At 38.0% G+C, this 15,878-nt stretch overlaps 1 protein-coding gene across 4 annotated transcripts in view; it reads left to right on the top strand.

The window, feature by feature from the left end:
- UBE2Q2 (ubiquitin conjugating enzyme E2 Q2) overlaps positions 1-15,878 on the top strand; it is a 75,480-nt gene that overhangs the window by 18,712 nt on the left and 40,890 nt on the right. For 2 of the 4 annotated variants that reach the window (XM_046009861.1, XM_046009859.1), the window contains 2 exons: positions 3,244-3,312; positions 8,171-8,311. In XM_046009861.1, the coding sequence (XP_045865817.1) occupies positions 3,244-3,312; positions 8,171-8,311 (210 nt within the window). The remainder of the gene's footprint in view (positions 1-3,243; positions 3,313-8,170; positions 8,312-15,878) is intronic. The other 2 variants (XM_046009862.1, XM_046009860.1) reach the window with 1 other exon arrangement.

Here is a 15,878-nt window from a genome sequence, read left to right as displayed (position 1 = left end):
TTTTTTGTCTTTTGCTTTTGTAGTTTATTGGACCACTGTGATAAATTGCTTTAACAAACATGTGAGAGGTATACATTTCCTTCTGTGTGCTGTTTAACTTCATTGCATAGATTTTAAGATTTAGTATGTTTATTTTCTAAATAGTTTGTATATCCTGTGATTTGATTCCATATTTTGTTCATATTACTTTGTTATATCTCACAAGAAGTTGTATAGGTGTTGAAAATATATGAACATTAGTGTAATAAGTAGTTACAGTGAAAACCTGAGAATTACCACCCAGCCCCGACCCAAGTGAAGAAACAGAATATTGTTAGCACTGGAAACCTTTTGGACGTGCCTTCTAGATGATCATTTCTTTCTATGCTAAACTTTTCCTTTTCCCTTGTTATTAACATATATATCTGCATTTCTCAACAATATGATTTAGTGTTGACGGTTTTAAGCTTCATATTAAGAGTCATACTATATGTGTGTTCTTTGTCTTTTGCTTAACAATTGTGTGTTAAATTTACTCATATGTGTGGCTATAGTTCTTTTTCATTGCTATATTTATTTCATTCTTTGAACCTACCATAAGAGATTCCTCCATTTGAGTTGGTTGCAGTTTGCTATTAGGAACAGTGTGGGGTGCCTCATTGGCGCCTTTGGTTAAGCATCTTGGTTTTGGCTCAGGTCTTGATTTCATGATTGTGAGGTTGAGCCCCATGTCAAGCCTCTGTGCTCAGAGTGGAGTTGGGTTGACATTCTCTCTCTCCCTTTACCTCCCTTTACCTCCGGTTTTGCTTGTGATCTCTCTCATTCTCTTGCTGAAAGAAGTAAATCTATCTTAAAAAAAAGAAAAAGAAAAAAAAAAAGGACATGTGTGCTACCATGACCATTCTTGTCCAGTTTTGTGGGATACCTATGTGAGCATTTTTCTGGGCTCATAACATAGAAGTTGGTTTACTGGAGCATGAGGTCAATTTCTTCTTAAAACTAAGAGTTCTTTAGAAAAAGTTTTTGACCTTCTCAGGTGTACTTTGGGCTATTTTTAGTTTTTCACTCTTTATGATATGGCTTGTAACTTCTCAGCTCAAATTTTCAGCAATTGCTTAAACTTAACCATTGATGTTATTATGTCTTTGCTTATTGCTCTTATATTCCATGGTTGCTTCCTACCTCTGAAAATGTAACCCTCAATGATGTCTCTGTTTTTATTTCTAGAAAGGATTTCTGGGACTGTGCATGGAGAGTGTTCCTTGAATACTCAGTGTCTGTTTTTATTATTCATTGAACAACTATCCATCTGACTCTGTGCAAAGTACTCTATAGAGGTGCTGAGGATCCAGTGGCAAAGGATATGGTAACTGTCCCAGTGGAACTAGACATAGACTTCATAATTGAGTCTCTTCTAAGTTCTTTATACTTTTATCTTCTTGTATTTATTGTTACAAGCGAAAAGCCTGATGTCTGGTTCTTCTTTTCCTGTATTTTTTTTTTCTTTCTGGAAGTTGTATGGTTTTTTCTCTGTGAAGCATAGGGTTTTACTTTTCAACATTCCTTTCGGTCATTCACAGCCACTTAGTATTCTGAAGTCTTTCTTTAGCTTGACAACCTTTGTCTCTTATTTCTTTCCTTCAGTCTATGGGTAGATAGCAGATGAATATTAGTTCTTGGTATTCCTGTCTCCCATTTCCCATAACTCTTCTCTATCAGTACCCCTTCCTCTCCCCACCCCCTGTCTCCTTTCACATTCTAAGGGAATATTACAGTTTGGTCATCTTCTTAATCATAAATGTTTTGTTCATTCAAATCCAGTGTGCTCTCTGGTTCTTCTACTAGGTTTTTTTTTTCCCCTTTATCTTTTTTTTTTGGTGAGGCGGGGCTATCTTTTTAATTTCCCAGAACTGTCTTTATCTTTGCGTGGTTATCTTTTTTTATTGTGTGGATACAATATCTTTTCAAGTACTGCTAAGGATGCCAATTAGATTTTTTAAAAATTTTCTTCATTAATAATGCTTTAGTTTGCTTTTGTTTGTTTGACTTGGTGCCTTTTTTTCAGATTGCCAGTTTTCTTCAAGTATCTGGTGATACTTGGTTATCTGCTCGTTTACAGATGAGATGTACCATTGATCACATTGTCAATGGTTGATGTGAGTGCCCTCAGTAATTGTCCCTCTGCTCTGCTGTGGCCTCTCCCCCTCACCACCCTCTGGTTTGTACACCTGTGCTCTGGCTATGGCATGTGAATGGAGAGGTACTGGCAAGCAGATTTTCCAGTCTGAGTTCAAGGAAGAGATGAGTGCATTAGATTTTGCTACTGTGTTGAGCTATATTTCCAAAATGTGTCTTTTCTCTCTGGTTCTGATACCAATATGAAGAGGCCATCAAGTTAAGCCTCCTATATCAGAAAGTGATGCTTACCAGCTGTAGTTGGAACAAATACAGTCAGTATATGTAGAAGGAAAAGAAAAATCCTACTGTATGTGTTCTGTTGTGAACTCTGTTCTGGTTCAGATAACTTGTCTTTTTGAACTCTGCCAAAATTAGGTATGAAGGCCTTTCCTAAAACCCCATCAGATATTTGTGAATGAGTGGACAATTGTGTATTTGTAAGGAACTATTCTGTGGTAAATGACATGTTTTAAAAAAGAAAAATGGCTCTTTAGTGAAATGGTGATCATTTTATAATTGTATAGTTTTGTGAAATGTCTACTGTTCATGACACATTTTACCTTTTAAAATGTAAGGCAGTGGAATTTATGGAAAGATTTAGGCTTTTCAAAATAAAAGATTAGGCTTTTCAAAGTTAAGGAAGGATTAGGCTTTTCAGAGTTCTAAGTTACAGTTAAAGATTTAGGCTTTTCAAAGTTAAAGTCAAAGTTAAAGTAAAAGGTTTGGGATATTTGTTTTTAAGAGAAAGGAGCCATTGACTTTATATACATAGCCGTATGTGTAAAACGTTTTCTTATTTTAAATTAGAATATTTAAAATTTTTTTCCAGTTCTGTATATTGGACTAATTGCCATCGTTTATACTCAAGGCATCTATCAAGTTAAATTGTTCAAATTGTTTTTTTTAAAAAGCTGATAAATATTATTTGTCATATCAAACCTGGATTTAAAAGTAAATATTCAACTTTAATAAATTCTGTTATTGGAACTATAGTGACAGATGACTGATAGTTTGTCCCTGAAATCATCTAATTCCTCGATATGTGCTTATTCTGTGTAGCCCTAGCAAATTCTTTTTCTTTTTCAGAATGGGACCACAGAAGAAGTGACTTCAGAAGAGGAAGAAGAGGAAGAGATGGGTGAAGTAGGTATTTATGTAAGAATCACATTTTATAAATACTGTATCTTCATTTTTAAATATTTTAGTAATTATCTAATCTTTATTTTGAAGTTGAATATAATTTCTAAAATCTGTCTTCATTTTTAATTCATGATATATTTTTGAGCAAAATATTTGATTTCCTAGAAAATCTCTTAACATTTTAGCATTAAGATTATATTTACATTTAATAGTAATCAATACTTAATCCATATTTGGTTATTTTTAAGAAGAGGAACTAGTAAGTTTAGAAAATTCTGAATTTAAGACTCAAAATGGATGAAAGACCTCAATGTGAGAAAGGAATCCATCAAAATCCTTGAGGAGAACACAGGCAGCAACTTCTTTGACCTCAGCCGCAGCAACTTCTTCCTAGAAACACACCAAAGGCAAGGGAAGCAAGGACAAAAATGAACTATTGGGACTTCATCAAGATGAAAAGCTTTTGCATAGCAAAGAAACAGTCAACAAAACCAAAAGACAACTGACAGAATGGGAGAAGATATTTGCAAACGACATATCAGATAAAAGGCTAGTAACCAAAATCTGTAAAGAACTTATCAAACTCAACACCCAAAGAACAAATAATGCAATCAAGAAATGGGCAGAGGACATGAACAGACATTTCTGCAAAGAAGACATCCTGGTAGCCAACAGACATATGAAAAATTGCTCCACATCATTCGGCATCAGGGAAGTACAAATCAAAACTACAATGAGATACCACCTCACACCAGTCAGAATGGCTAAAATTAAGAGTCAGGAAATGACAGATGCTGGCGAGCATATGGAGAAAGGGGAACCCTCCGACACTGTTGGTGGGAATGCAAGCTGGTGCAACCACTCTGGAAAACAGCATGGAGTTTCCTCAAAAAGTTGAAAATAGAGCTACTCTATGACCCAGCAATCGCACTACTGGGTATTTATCCTAATAATACAATGTAGTGATCTGAGGGGCACATGCACCCGAATGTTCATAGCAGCAATGTCCACAGTAGCCAAACTATGGAAAGAACCTAGATGTCCATCAACAGATGAATGGATAAAGATGATGTGGTATATATATATATATATATATATATATATATAATGGAATACTATGCAACCATCAAAAGAAATGAAATCTTGCCATTTGCAACGACGTGGATGGAACTAGAGGGTATTATGCTGAGTGAAATAAGTCGAGCAGAAGAAGACCATTATCATATGATCTCCCTGATATGAGGAATTTGAGAGGCAAAGTTGGGGCTATAGGGGGTAGGGAAGGAAAAAAATGAAACAAGATGGGATCAGGAGGGAGGAAAACCGTAAGAGACTCTTAATCTCACAGAACAAACTGAGGGTTGCCGGGGGAGGGGGGCATGGAAAGGGTGGTTGGGTTATGGACACTGGGGAGGGTATGTGCTATGATGAGTGCTGTGAAGTGTGTATGCCTGATGATTCACAGACCTGTATCCCTGGGGCAAATAATGCATTATATGTTAATTTAAAAAAGAGAAAAAAAAAAACCATCATAGCCAGAAGTCTAAGGAGACATGACAAATATTACGTGGTATCCTGGAGGTAACCCTAGAATAGGATATTAGGTAAAAACTAAGAAAAAAATGAATGAAGTATGGATTTTAGTTAAAAAAAGAAAAAAATTCTGAATTTAAATAAAAGGAGAATTTGAGAACATTTTAGGGACTACTCACTAGAAGTAGTGAAGCTATTTCATGTTGAAAAATCATCTAAGAATTTGGTAGGGCAGATTCTAAGACGTTGGCCTTAGGCCAGTTTAGTTTCCAGGCACTGATATAATTTTGGAAGTTTTCAGGCTCTGAAGCTTTGTTTTTAAATTCTGTGTCTTTTCACTGACCACATGAAAGGTATTTCAGTTGCACAGTCTTGATTTTTAAAACCTTCTTACTGTTTAGGATCTTAGAATTAATTAGAATTAATTCAAGTTATTACCTTATGTTCTTGATCTGCAAAATCTTAAATCTAAATACACTCCTTAGAATGCCTTAAAACTAAAGTAGTTGTGGTTTGTTTTGTGTCTGAGAGCAAAATAATTTTTTTAAAAGATTTTATTTATTTATTTGACAGACCATGCATACACACACACACACACACAAAGAGAGCATAAGTGGTGGGAGGGCTAGAGGGAGAGGGAGAAGCAGAATCCCCACCAAAGCAGGTAGCCCAACACAGGGCTCAGTCCCAGGACCCTGAAATCATGACCTAAACTGAACGCAGACGCTTAACTGACCGAACTACCCAGGTGCCCCCAAGATAATTCTTAGCATTGTCTAATTTGTCTGACTTTTGGGGGATAGTTTATTTTTAAGATTTTCATGCAGTGTAATTTAGGTCGAATAAACTGCAGGAAAACATTAAGCCTTTTCCATGGGTTTGGTGTCCAATGAAGCAGACATTCTATTCAGAGTTTATGTACTTCTCATTGTTTTCCTTTGCAAGATGATATAAAGAAGGGACAGCAACACTTAGGGAAATCTGGAAAGATAGGATCCTGGATTTCAGAGAAGTCAGATTAAAAGCAACCTTTGGGCATGGTGTGTTTAGGTGCATTGGGGCTATCTTTTGGGGAGATTAAGATTGATGTGTTGGAAAGGCAGGTTGCCCAGAAAAGCAGATGGCTTAAAGTCTTGAATTAGAGACAAATATGTTTATATTGGTGTGATTGTTGAGGAAAGGCCTTAAGCAGAGAATAGTTGCTGAGTGTCATCTTTTAAGGATAATCTGCACAGAACAGAATTCATCATTAATACTCAGTTGAGAAGATTTAAAGATAGGAATGTGGCTGAGTTTGAAGGTGGAGGAGGAGGAGCAGGAGAGACTAAGGATGTTTGTGAGAACTCTGAAGTGTGGGATGGAAAATTGGGGCTGAAAGTTATAAATCAGAGGAGGGAGCTCCATGAAACGTGGAGTCATGGATAGGGTCTGAATAAGAAAGGAATGTAGTAGGGGTTGAAGAGGTGAGATTCTAAAGAAAAAGACCATGTGGTCTGGATGGAAGTGGTTTTTTTTTTTTAAATTTTATTTATTTATTTAACAGAGATCACAAATAGGCAGAGAAGCAGGCAGAGAGAGAGGAGGAAGCAGGCTCCCTGCTGAGTAGAGAGCCCTATGCTGGGCTAGATCCCAGGACCATGACCTGAGCCAAAGGCAGAGGCTTTAACCCGCTGAGCCACCCAGGTGCCCCTGGATGGAAGTGGTTTTTAAACTGGTCTACAAATCGCAGTGAATTAGTTTCCTTAAAAAATGGAGATAGTAAGTATCAAGTACTCCTTTAGAGATTTTGATGATTGAAGTAAAGAGAAGTTAATAGAAGAAGGTTAGGATTTGATAATTCTGCATAGATTTCTTTAAATACGAGTAGATGATATGGAGAAGAAGGAAGGAGAATGATGTAGGGATTAAAGATGTTAAGCAAGGTCTATTATTCAAATTCCTAGTCTAACTTTTTTCCTAATTATAAAAATCAGTAGGTGCTTGTGACAGAAAACTTGGAAAAGAAGGAAAAAACACTAAATGTCTCTAGAAATTATTATTTCAGTATATGTCCGTCTAGCCTCCTTTTTTGTGCTTATTTTAGCATGATTGAGATTCTTTGTATTCAGTTTTGTATTCTTTGTTTTACATTGTGTTCTTTCCCATTTAATATATTTTATGTAACCTTTAAATTATGTCATTTCATTCATAAAACAGAATTATGAGCTCTTCCTATCTTTTCTCACTACGTCTTCCAAATCAGGTGTGGACTGTACATTTCCAGCACATCTGAATTCAGAATAGCCACATTCCAAGTGCTCAGCAGCTGCAAGAGACAAGGGTCTGCCCTGTGGATAGCACAGCTCTAACTCGTATAGGCCCTGTGGTTGCCCAGGGATGCCCAGTCCCCCAGCTCACCCCACAGTTGTGGTGAGGTCCACCCCTGGTGGGTTCTCAGGTTTGGGTTGGGGCTGCTGCTCTGCCTCACCCCCAGGCAGCAGCCAGAAGCAGCCGTGAGACCCAGTTGAGCACAGAACCTGGCACCCATAGGGGCCAGCCTTGTCTACTCTCTGCTGCCATCCTCACCACCCTTTGGTTTCATTATTTGATACAGAAGAAACAATTATGCTATGTTGGCATTTTAACATTCTTCTAATATTCCTTGGAATTGAGTTACTTGCTCTGGGTTTTTGTTCTGTTTTGTTTTTAAGATTTTGTTTATTTGAGACCCAGAGAGCCTGAGCGAGTGTAAGTGCAAGTGGGAGAGAGGGGCAGATGGGAGAGGGAGAGAATCTCACAGACTCCACACTGAGGGAAGAGTCTGCCACTGGGCTCCATCTCAGGACCTTGAGGTTATGACCTGAGCTGAGCTGAGAGCAAGAGACTGATGCTTTTTCTTTTTCCCCCAAGAGACGGATGCTTAACAACTGAGCCACCCAAGTGCCCCCCTGCTTTGCTATTTTTGCACATGCAGTTTTGTGTGTGTGTGGGGGGGTTGTGGCTATATAGTTTAAATAGGCATCTTTATGCTTAAATTAAATTAAATTAGTTCCTTACAATAGATTTCTAGAAGTCAAGTTACTGGAACAAAGTATAAATAAGGTTCTTTATACCTAATGCTAAACTGTTTCAAAAGATTCTTTCAGTAGATTTTTTTTTGTAGTAGTTATGATGTTACAAATCTATTAAATATGCTTTACTCAGTTTCTAGCTTTTAAACACAATGTAGGGTATAAAAGGAGGGAACCTGGACTGAATGTGAATGCTTTTTTCCCTTCCCCTTTCTCTTTTCTGTTCCCTGTCGAATCAAGAATAATTTAAGTTTTGCGTAAATTTCAATAAGCTACACTTTTTCATGTAGGATATAGAAGACTTGGATCACTATGAAATGAAGGAAGAAGAGCCTATTAGTGGAAAAAAGTCAGAGGATGAAGGAATTGAAAAAGAAAACTTGGCAATACTAGAGAAAATTAGGAAGACTCAAAGGCAAGACCATCTCAATGTAAGTATGTGCTAATATCTAGAACCTGCACTTTTGTGATTGAGTAATTATAGGTAATAATATAACACTGGGCAATTCATTTAGATAACAGTCTAAGCTGCCCTCCTCCATCCTTGCCTGTGTTGTGGATTCAACCATGTTTTGTTTCCCTGGTGGCTTGTTTGTTTTTGTTGTTAAAGTGTCTCATCTGTTCATAGCTTTCTGCCATGCTCATCTGCTTTTCATGTGCTGGAATTAACCTGCTGTTCACCGTGTATACCTCTTTTCCAGTATTTATACTGTTTACCCTTCTGTGAGATCTGTATATTTAAATTTGGTGTCTTCTACAATATAAAGTTTAAATTCCTCGCCACCAAACTGCGATCTGGTCTATTGTGCTCTAACCAAACCAAAAGTATTTTTTTCTTTTGACTTAACATAACTTTTATGTGAAGTCAACATTTAGTTGACTGTGAAATGAACATTTAGTCTGGTAATAAACATAGCTGAGTGGCTTCAGTTTCCTCAGCTTTAAAATATAGATAATATATGCCTTTTGTATGATTGCTGAGAAGAATAAATGAGAATGATGCTTATAAAATGCCTAAAGTGGGGACATTTTTGTTTCAACACTTCCTTCTTACTTCCTGCCTTGTTTTAGAGTTCTTTATGAAACCCATGACATCTGAGGACCTTTGTCTGGGCGTAGGTTCTCAAAAACCAGGAATGAATTATTATGTAGGGAGATGCCAGGTGTTGGAAGCAGATAGATTACTCTCTCTTCTTCAGTCTTACTGTATTAATTTAATTGGCAAAGCTTTTTTTTTTCAGAGAGCAAAGAAATTTAGCTCTTCCCTTACCTTGATTATTTAAAGGAAAAAGTTTGTGCATTTAAGTTAATGATTTCTGTACTTTCTCTTGTGATTGCTTTCAGTTTGTATATTATAGTCAAAATGAATACAAATTATTGAATGTTTTCACATTGGGGACACTAAGTACTTTAAACTTTAGGTACCTTCCCATTTAACCTTTATAGCTACTTTGTAAAATATCGTTCCTATTTATAGGTGTGAAACTATGGTTTAAACCAGTTAAAGTAATATACTCAAGGTCATAAAACTAGGAAGCAATAGCTTTGTGAATCTTTGCCACCCATCCCCCAAAGTGTAGTGCAGCCATTAACATTTTTTTTAATGTAACACTATTTATTGTTTTTGCACAACACCCAGTGCTCCATGTAATACGTGTCCTCCCTATTACCCACCACCTGGTTCCCCCAACCTCCCACCCCCCTCCCCTTCAAAACCCTCAGGTTCTTTTTCAGAGTTCATAGTCTCTCATTGTTAACTTCCCTTTCCAATTTCCCTCAACTTCCTTATCCTCTCCATCTCCCAAAGTTCTCCATGTCATTTGTTATGCTCCACAAATAAGTGAAACCATATGAACTTGACTCTCTCTGCTTGACTTATTTCGCTCAGCATAATCTCTTCCAGTCCTGTCCATGTTGCTACAAAAGTTGGGTATTCATCCTTTCTGATGGAGGCAAAATACTCCATTGTGTATATGGACCACCTATTCCTTATCCATTCATCTGTTGAAGGGCATCTTGGTTCTTTGCACAGTTTGGAGACCGTGGCCATTGCTGCTATAAACATTGGGGTACAGATGGCCCTTCTTTTCACTACATCTGTATCTTTGGGGTAAATGCCCAGTAGTACAATTGCAGGGTGATAGGGAAGCTCTATTTTTAATTTCTTGAGGAATCTCCACACTGTTCTCCAAAGTGGCTGCACCAACTTGCATTCCCACCAACAGTGTAAGAGGTTTCCCTTTTCGCCAAGTCCTCTCCAACACTTGTTATTGTCTTCTTAATTTTGGCCATTCTAACTGGTGGAAGGTGGTATCTCAAGGTGGTTTTAATTTGAATCTCCCTGATGGCTAGTGATGATGAACATTTTTTCATGTGTCTGATAGCCATTTGTATGTTTTCGTTGGAGAAGTGTCTGTTCATATCTTCTGCCCATTTTTTGATATGATTATTTGTTTTGTGTGTGTTGAGTTTGAGAAGTTCTTTATAGATCCTGGATATCAACCTTTTTTTTTTTAATTAATTAATTTATTTTTATTTGCTTATTTACAGCATAACAGTGTTCATTGTTTTGGCATCACACCCAGTGCTCCATGCAGTACGTGCCCTCCCTATTACCCACCACCTGGTTCCTCAACCTCCCACCCCACCCCACCCCCTCCTGCCGCCCCTTCATAAACCCTCTGGTTGTTTTTCAGAGTCCATAGTCTCTCATGGTTCATCTCCCCTTCCAGTTTCCCTCAACTCCCTCTCCTCTCCATCTCCCCATGTCCTCCATGTTATTTGTTATGCTCCACAAATAAGTGAGACCATATGATACTTGACTCTCTCTGCTTGACTTATTTCGCTCAGCATAATTTCTTCCAGTCCTGTCCATGTTGCTACAAAAGTTGGGTATTCGTCCTTTCTGATGGAGGCATAATACTCCATTGTGTATATGGACCACATCTTCCTTATCCATTCATCCGTTGAAGGGCATCTTGGTTCTTTCCACAGTTTGGCGACCGTAGCCATTGCTGCAATAAACATTGGGGTACAGATGGCCCTTCTTTTCACTCCATCTGTATCTTTGGGGTAAATACCCAGCAGTGCAATTGCAGGGTCATAGGGAAGCTCTATTTTTAATTTCTTCAGGAATCTCCACACTGTTCTCCAAAGTGGCTGCACTAACTTGCATTCCCACCAACAGTGTAAGAGGGTTCCCCTTTCTCCACATCCTCTCCAGCACACGTTGTTTCCTGTCTTGCTAATTTTGGCCATTCTAACTGGTGTTAGGTGGTATCTCAATGTTGTTTTAATTTGAATCTCCCTGATGGCTAGTGATGATGAACATTTTTTCATGTGTCTGATAGCCATTTGTATGTCTTCGTTGGAGAAGTGTCTGTTCATATCTTCTGCCCATTTTTTGATATGATTATCTGTTTTGTGTGTGTTGAGTTTGAGAAGTTCTTTGTAGATCCTGGATATCAACCTTTTGTCTGTACTGTCATTTACAAATATCTTCTCCCATTCCGTGGGTTGCCTCTTTGTTTTGTTGACTGTTTCCTTTGCTGTGCAGAAGCTTTTGATCTTGATGAAGTCCCAAAAGTTCATTTTTGCTTTTGTTTCCTTGGCCTTTGGAGACTTATCTTGAAAGAAGTTGCTGTGGCTAATATCGAAGAGGTTACTGCCTATGTTCTCCTCTAGGATTCTGATAGATTCCTGTCTCACGTTGAGGTCTTTTATCCATTTCGAGTTTATCTTTGTGAACGGTGTAAGAGAATGGTCGAGTTTCATTCTTCTACATATCGCTGTCCAGTTTTCCCAGCACCATTTATTGAAGAGACTGTCTTTTTTCCATTGAATATTTTTTCCTGTTTTGTCGAAGATTATTTGACCATAGAGTTGAGGGTCCATATCTGGGCTCTCCACTCTGTTCCACTGGTCTATGTGTCTGTTTTTATGCCAGTACCACGCTGTCTTGGTGATCACAGCTTTGTAGTAAAGCTTGAAATCGGGTAACGTGATGCCGCCAGTTTTGTTTTTGTTTTTCAACATTTCCTTAGCAATTCGGGGTCTCTTCTGACTCCATACAAATTTTAGGATTATTTGCTCCAGCTCTTTGAAAAATATCGGTGGAATTTTGATCGGAATGGCATTAAAAGTATAGATTGCTCTAGGCAGTATAGACATTTTAACAATGTTTATTCTTCCAATCCAAGAGCATGGAACAGTCTTCCATCTTTTTGTGTCTTCTTCAATTTCTTTCATGAGTGTTCTGTAGTTCCTCGAGTAGAGGTCCTTTACTTCTTTGATTAGGTTTATGCCCAGGTATCTTATGGTTCTTGGTGCTATAGTAAATGGAATCGATTCTCTAATTTCCCTTTCTATATTTTCATTGTTAGTGTATAAGAAAGCCACTGATTTCTGTACATTGACTTTGTATCCTGCCACGTTACTGAATTGCTGTATGAGTTCTAATAGTTTGGGGGTGGAGTCTTTGGGGTTTTCCATATAAAGAATCATGTCATCTGCGAAGAGAGAGAGTTTGACTTCTTCCTTGCCAATTTGGATACCTTTTATTTCTCTTTGTTGTCTGATTGCCGTTGCTAGAACTTCTAATACTATGTTGAACAAGAGTGGTGAGAGTGGGCATCCTTGTCGTGTTCCTGATCTCAACGGGAAGGCTGCAAGCTTTTTCCCATTGAGGATGATATTTGCTGTGGGTCTTTCATAGATAGATTTTATGAAGTTCAGGAATGTTCCCTCTATCCCTATACTTTGAAGCGTTTTCATCAGGAACGGATGCTGGATTTTGTCAAATGCTTTTTCTGCATCAATTGAGAGGACCATGTGGTTCTTCTCTCTTCTCTTATTGATGTGTTCTATCACATTGATTGATTTGCGAATGTTGAACCAACCTTGCAACCCAGGGATGAATCCCACCTGGTCATGGTGGATAATCTTTTTAATGTGCTGCTGGATCCTGTTTGCTAGGATCTTGTTGAGAATCTTTGCATCCATATTCATCAGTGATATTGGTCTGAAATTCTCCTTTTTGGTAGGGTCTTTGCCTGGTTTGGGGATCAGGGTAATGCTGGCTCCATAAAAAGAGTCTGGAAGTTTTCCTTCTGCTTCAATTTTTTGGAACAGCTTCAGGAGAATTGGTGTTATTTCTTCTTTGAAAGTTTGGTAGAATTCCCCAGGGAATCCGTCAGGTCCTGGGCTCTTGTTTTTTGGGAGGTTTTTGATCACTGCTTCAATCTCATTACTAGATATCGGTCTACTCCGGTTGTCAATTTCTTCCTGGTTCAATTTTGGGAGTTTGTAGCTTTCCAGGAATGCATCCATTTCATCTAGGTTGCTTAGCTTATTGGCACTTAACTGTTGGTAATAATTTCTGATGCTTGTTTCTATTTCCTTGGTGTTAGTTGTGATCTCTCCCTTTTCATTCATAATTTTATTAATTTGGGCTTTCTCTCTTTTCTTTTGGATTAGTGTGCCCAATGGTTTATCGATCTTATTGATTCTTTCAAAAAACCAGCTTCTAGTTTCATTGATACGTTCTACTGTATCTCTCGTTTCTACCTCATTGATCTCTGCTCTAGTCTTGATTATTTCCCTTCTTGCATGTGGAGTTGCTTTGATTTGTTGTTGATTCTCCAGTTCTTTAAGGTGTAGAGACAGCTGGTGTATTCTGGATTTTTCAATGCTTTTGAGGGAGGCTTGGATGGCTATGTATTTCCCCCTTAGAACCGCCTTTGCTGTATCCCATAGGTTTTGGACCGAGGTGTCTTCATTCTCATTGGTTTCCATGAATTGTTTAAGTTCATCTTTGATCTCCTGGTTGATCCAAGCATTCTTAAGCAAGGTGGTCTTTAGCTTCCAGGTGTTTGAGTTCCTTCTGAACTTTTCCTTGTGATTGAGCTCCAGTTTCAAAGCATTGTGATCTGAGAATATGCAGGGAATAATGTCAGTCTTTTGGTATCGGTTGAGTCCTGCTTTGTGACGCAGTATGTGGTCTATTCTGGAGAAGGTTCCATGTGCACTTGAGAAGAATGAGTATTCTGTTGTTTTAGGGTGGAATGTTCTGTATATGTCTATGAGGTCCATCTGGTCCAATGTTTCATTCAATGCTCTTATTTCTTTATTAATTTTCTGCTTCGATGATCTGTCTATTTCTGAGAGAGGCGTATTAAGATCTCCTACTATTATTGTATTCATATCAATATGGCTCTTTATCTTGATTAATAGTTTTCTTACGTAATTGGGTGCTCCCATATTGGGGGCATAGATATTCACAATTGTTAGATCGTCTTGGCGGATAGTCCCTTTAAGAATTATGTAGTGTCCTTCTGTATCTCTGACTACAGTCTTTAGTTTAAAATCTAATTTATCTGATATGAGAATTGCTACTCCGGCCTTCTTTTGAGGCCCATTGGCATGAAAGATGCTTCTCCATCCCTTCACTTTCAGTCTGGGTGTATCCTTAGGTTCAAAATGGGTCTCTTGTAGACAACATATGGATGGGTCCTGTCGTTTTATCCAATCTGCAACCCTGTGTCGTTTTATGGGCGCATTTAGGCCATTCACATTGAGAGTGATTATTGAGAGATAGGTTTTTATTGACATTGTGTTGCCTTTGAAGTCTTTCTGTCTATAGATTGTTTCTATATTTCTGTTCAATGATATTCTTAGGATTTTTTCTCTTTTATAGGACCCCCCTTAATATTTCCTGCAGTGTCGGCTTGGTGGTTGCATAGTCTTTTAAGCCTTGCCGGTCTTGGAAACTCTTTATCTCTCCATCCATTTTAAATGTCAGTCTTGCTGGATAGAGTATTCTTGGTTGCATGTTCTTCTCATTTAGTACTCTGAATATATTTTGCCAGCCCTTCCTGGCTTTCCAGGTCTCTGTGGAAAGGTCTGACGTTATTCTAATGGGCTTTCCTCTGTATGTAAGAAGCTTCTTTGTCCTAGCTGCTTTTAAGAGGGTCTCTCTTGAAACATAATTCCCCATTTTAACTATAAGGTGCCGTGAGGACTTTCGAGAATCTAAAATCTTGGGAGGAGATCTTTCTGCCTCTAGTACATGAACATTGTTTCCATTCGTGAGATTGGGAAACTTTTCATAGACAACTTCTTCCACTATATCTTCTAGACTTCTTTCTTTTTCCTCCCCTTCAGGGATTCCAATAATTCTGACGTTGGAACGTTTCATGGCATCGTTTATGTCTGTTTTTATGCCAGTACCATGCTGTCTTGGTGATCACAGCTTTGTAGTAAAGCTTGAAATCAGGCAACGTGATGCTGCCAGTTTTGTTTTTGTTTTTCAATATATACTTTTAATGCTGTTCCGATTAAAATTCCACTGGTATTTTTCAAAGAGCTGGAGCAAATAATCCTAAAATTTGAACGTAATCAGAAGAGACCCCAAATTGCTAAGGAAATGTAGAAAAACAAAAACAAAACTGGTGGCATCATGTTACCTGATTTCAAGATTTACTACAAAGCCGTTAACATTTTAAATTTCACATGACCAGGGGAACCTGAGTGGCTCAGTTGTTTAAGCCACTGCTTTCAGCTCTGGTGTTGATCCCGGAATCCCAGGATCGAGTCCGTTGGGCTCCCAGCTCTGCAGGGAATCTGCTTCTCCCTCTGACCTTCCCCCTTTCATGTTCTCTCTCTCAAATAAATAAATAAAATCTTAAAAAAAATTTCCCATGACCAGTTCTTTTTTAAATAAAGGAATTCTGAATGTATTTTCCTACGAGAAATAGTTGGCATTCATATTCAGTCCTAGGATAAGACATTGGTGCATTTTCATTTTTAGAGAAATTCCAGCATGGAAAAAAACTGAAACTAGTTGCATGCAGGTGAACATGTTCTTTCTCAGTTTCTTAATATGTATAAAGTAGACCTTCAGTATAACATTCTTGGTTAGAGTCTGAGTAATAAAACCCTGTTTTAGTTGATAGGGTAAAATGGCGAGGACCTTCTAGTATTTTCAAAAATTGATGGTGA

Source organism: Meles meles, chromosome 6 (assembly GCF_922984935.1).
Source record: "Meles meles chromosome 6, mMelMel3.1 paternal haplotype, whole genome shotgun sequence".
NCBI lineage: Eukaryota > Metazoa > Chordata > Mammalia > Carnivora > Mustelidae > Meles > Meles meles.
The sequence above is the reverse complement of the archived record's forward strand: the minus strand, read 5'-3'. Positions and strand labels throughout refer to the sequence as shown.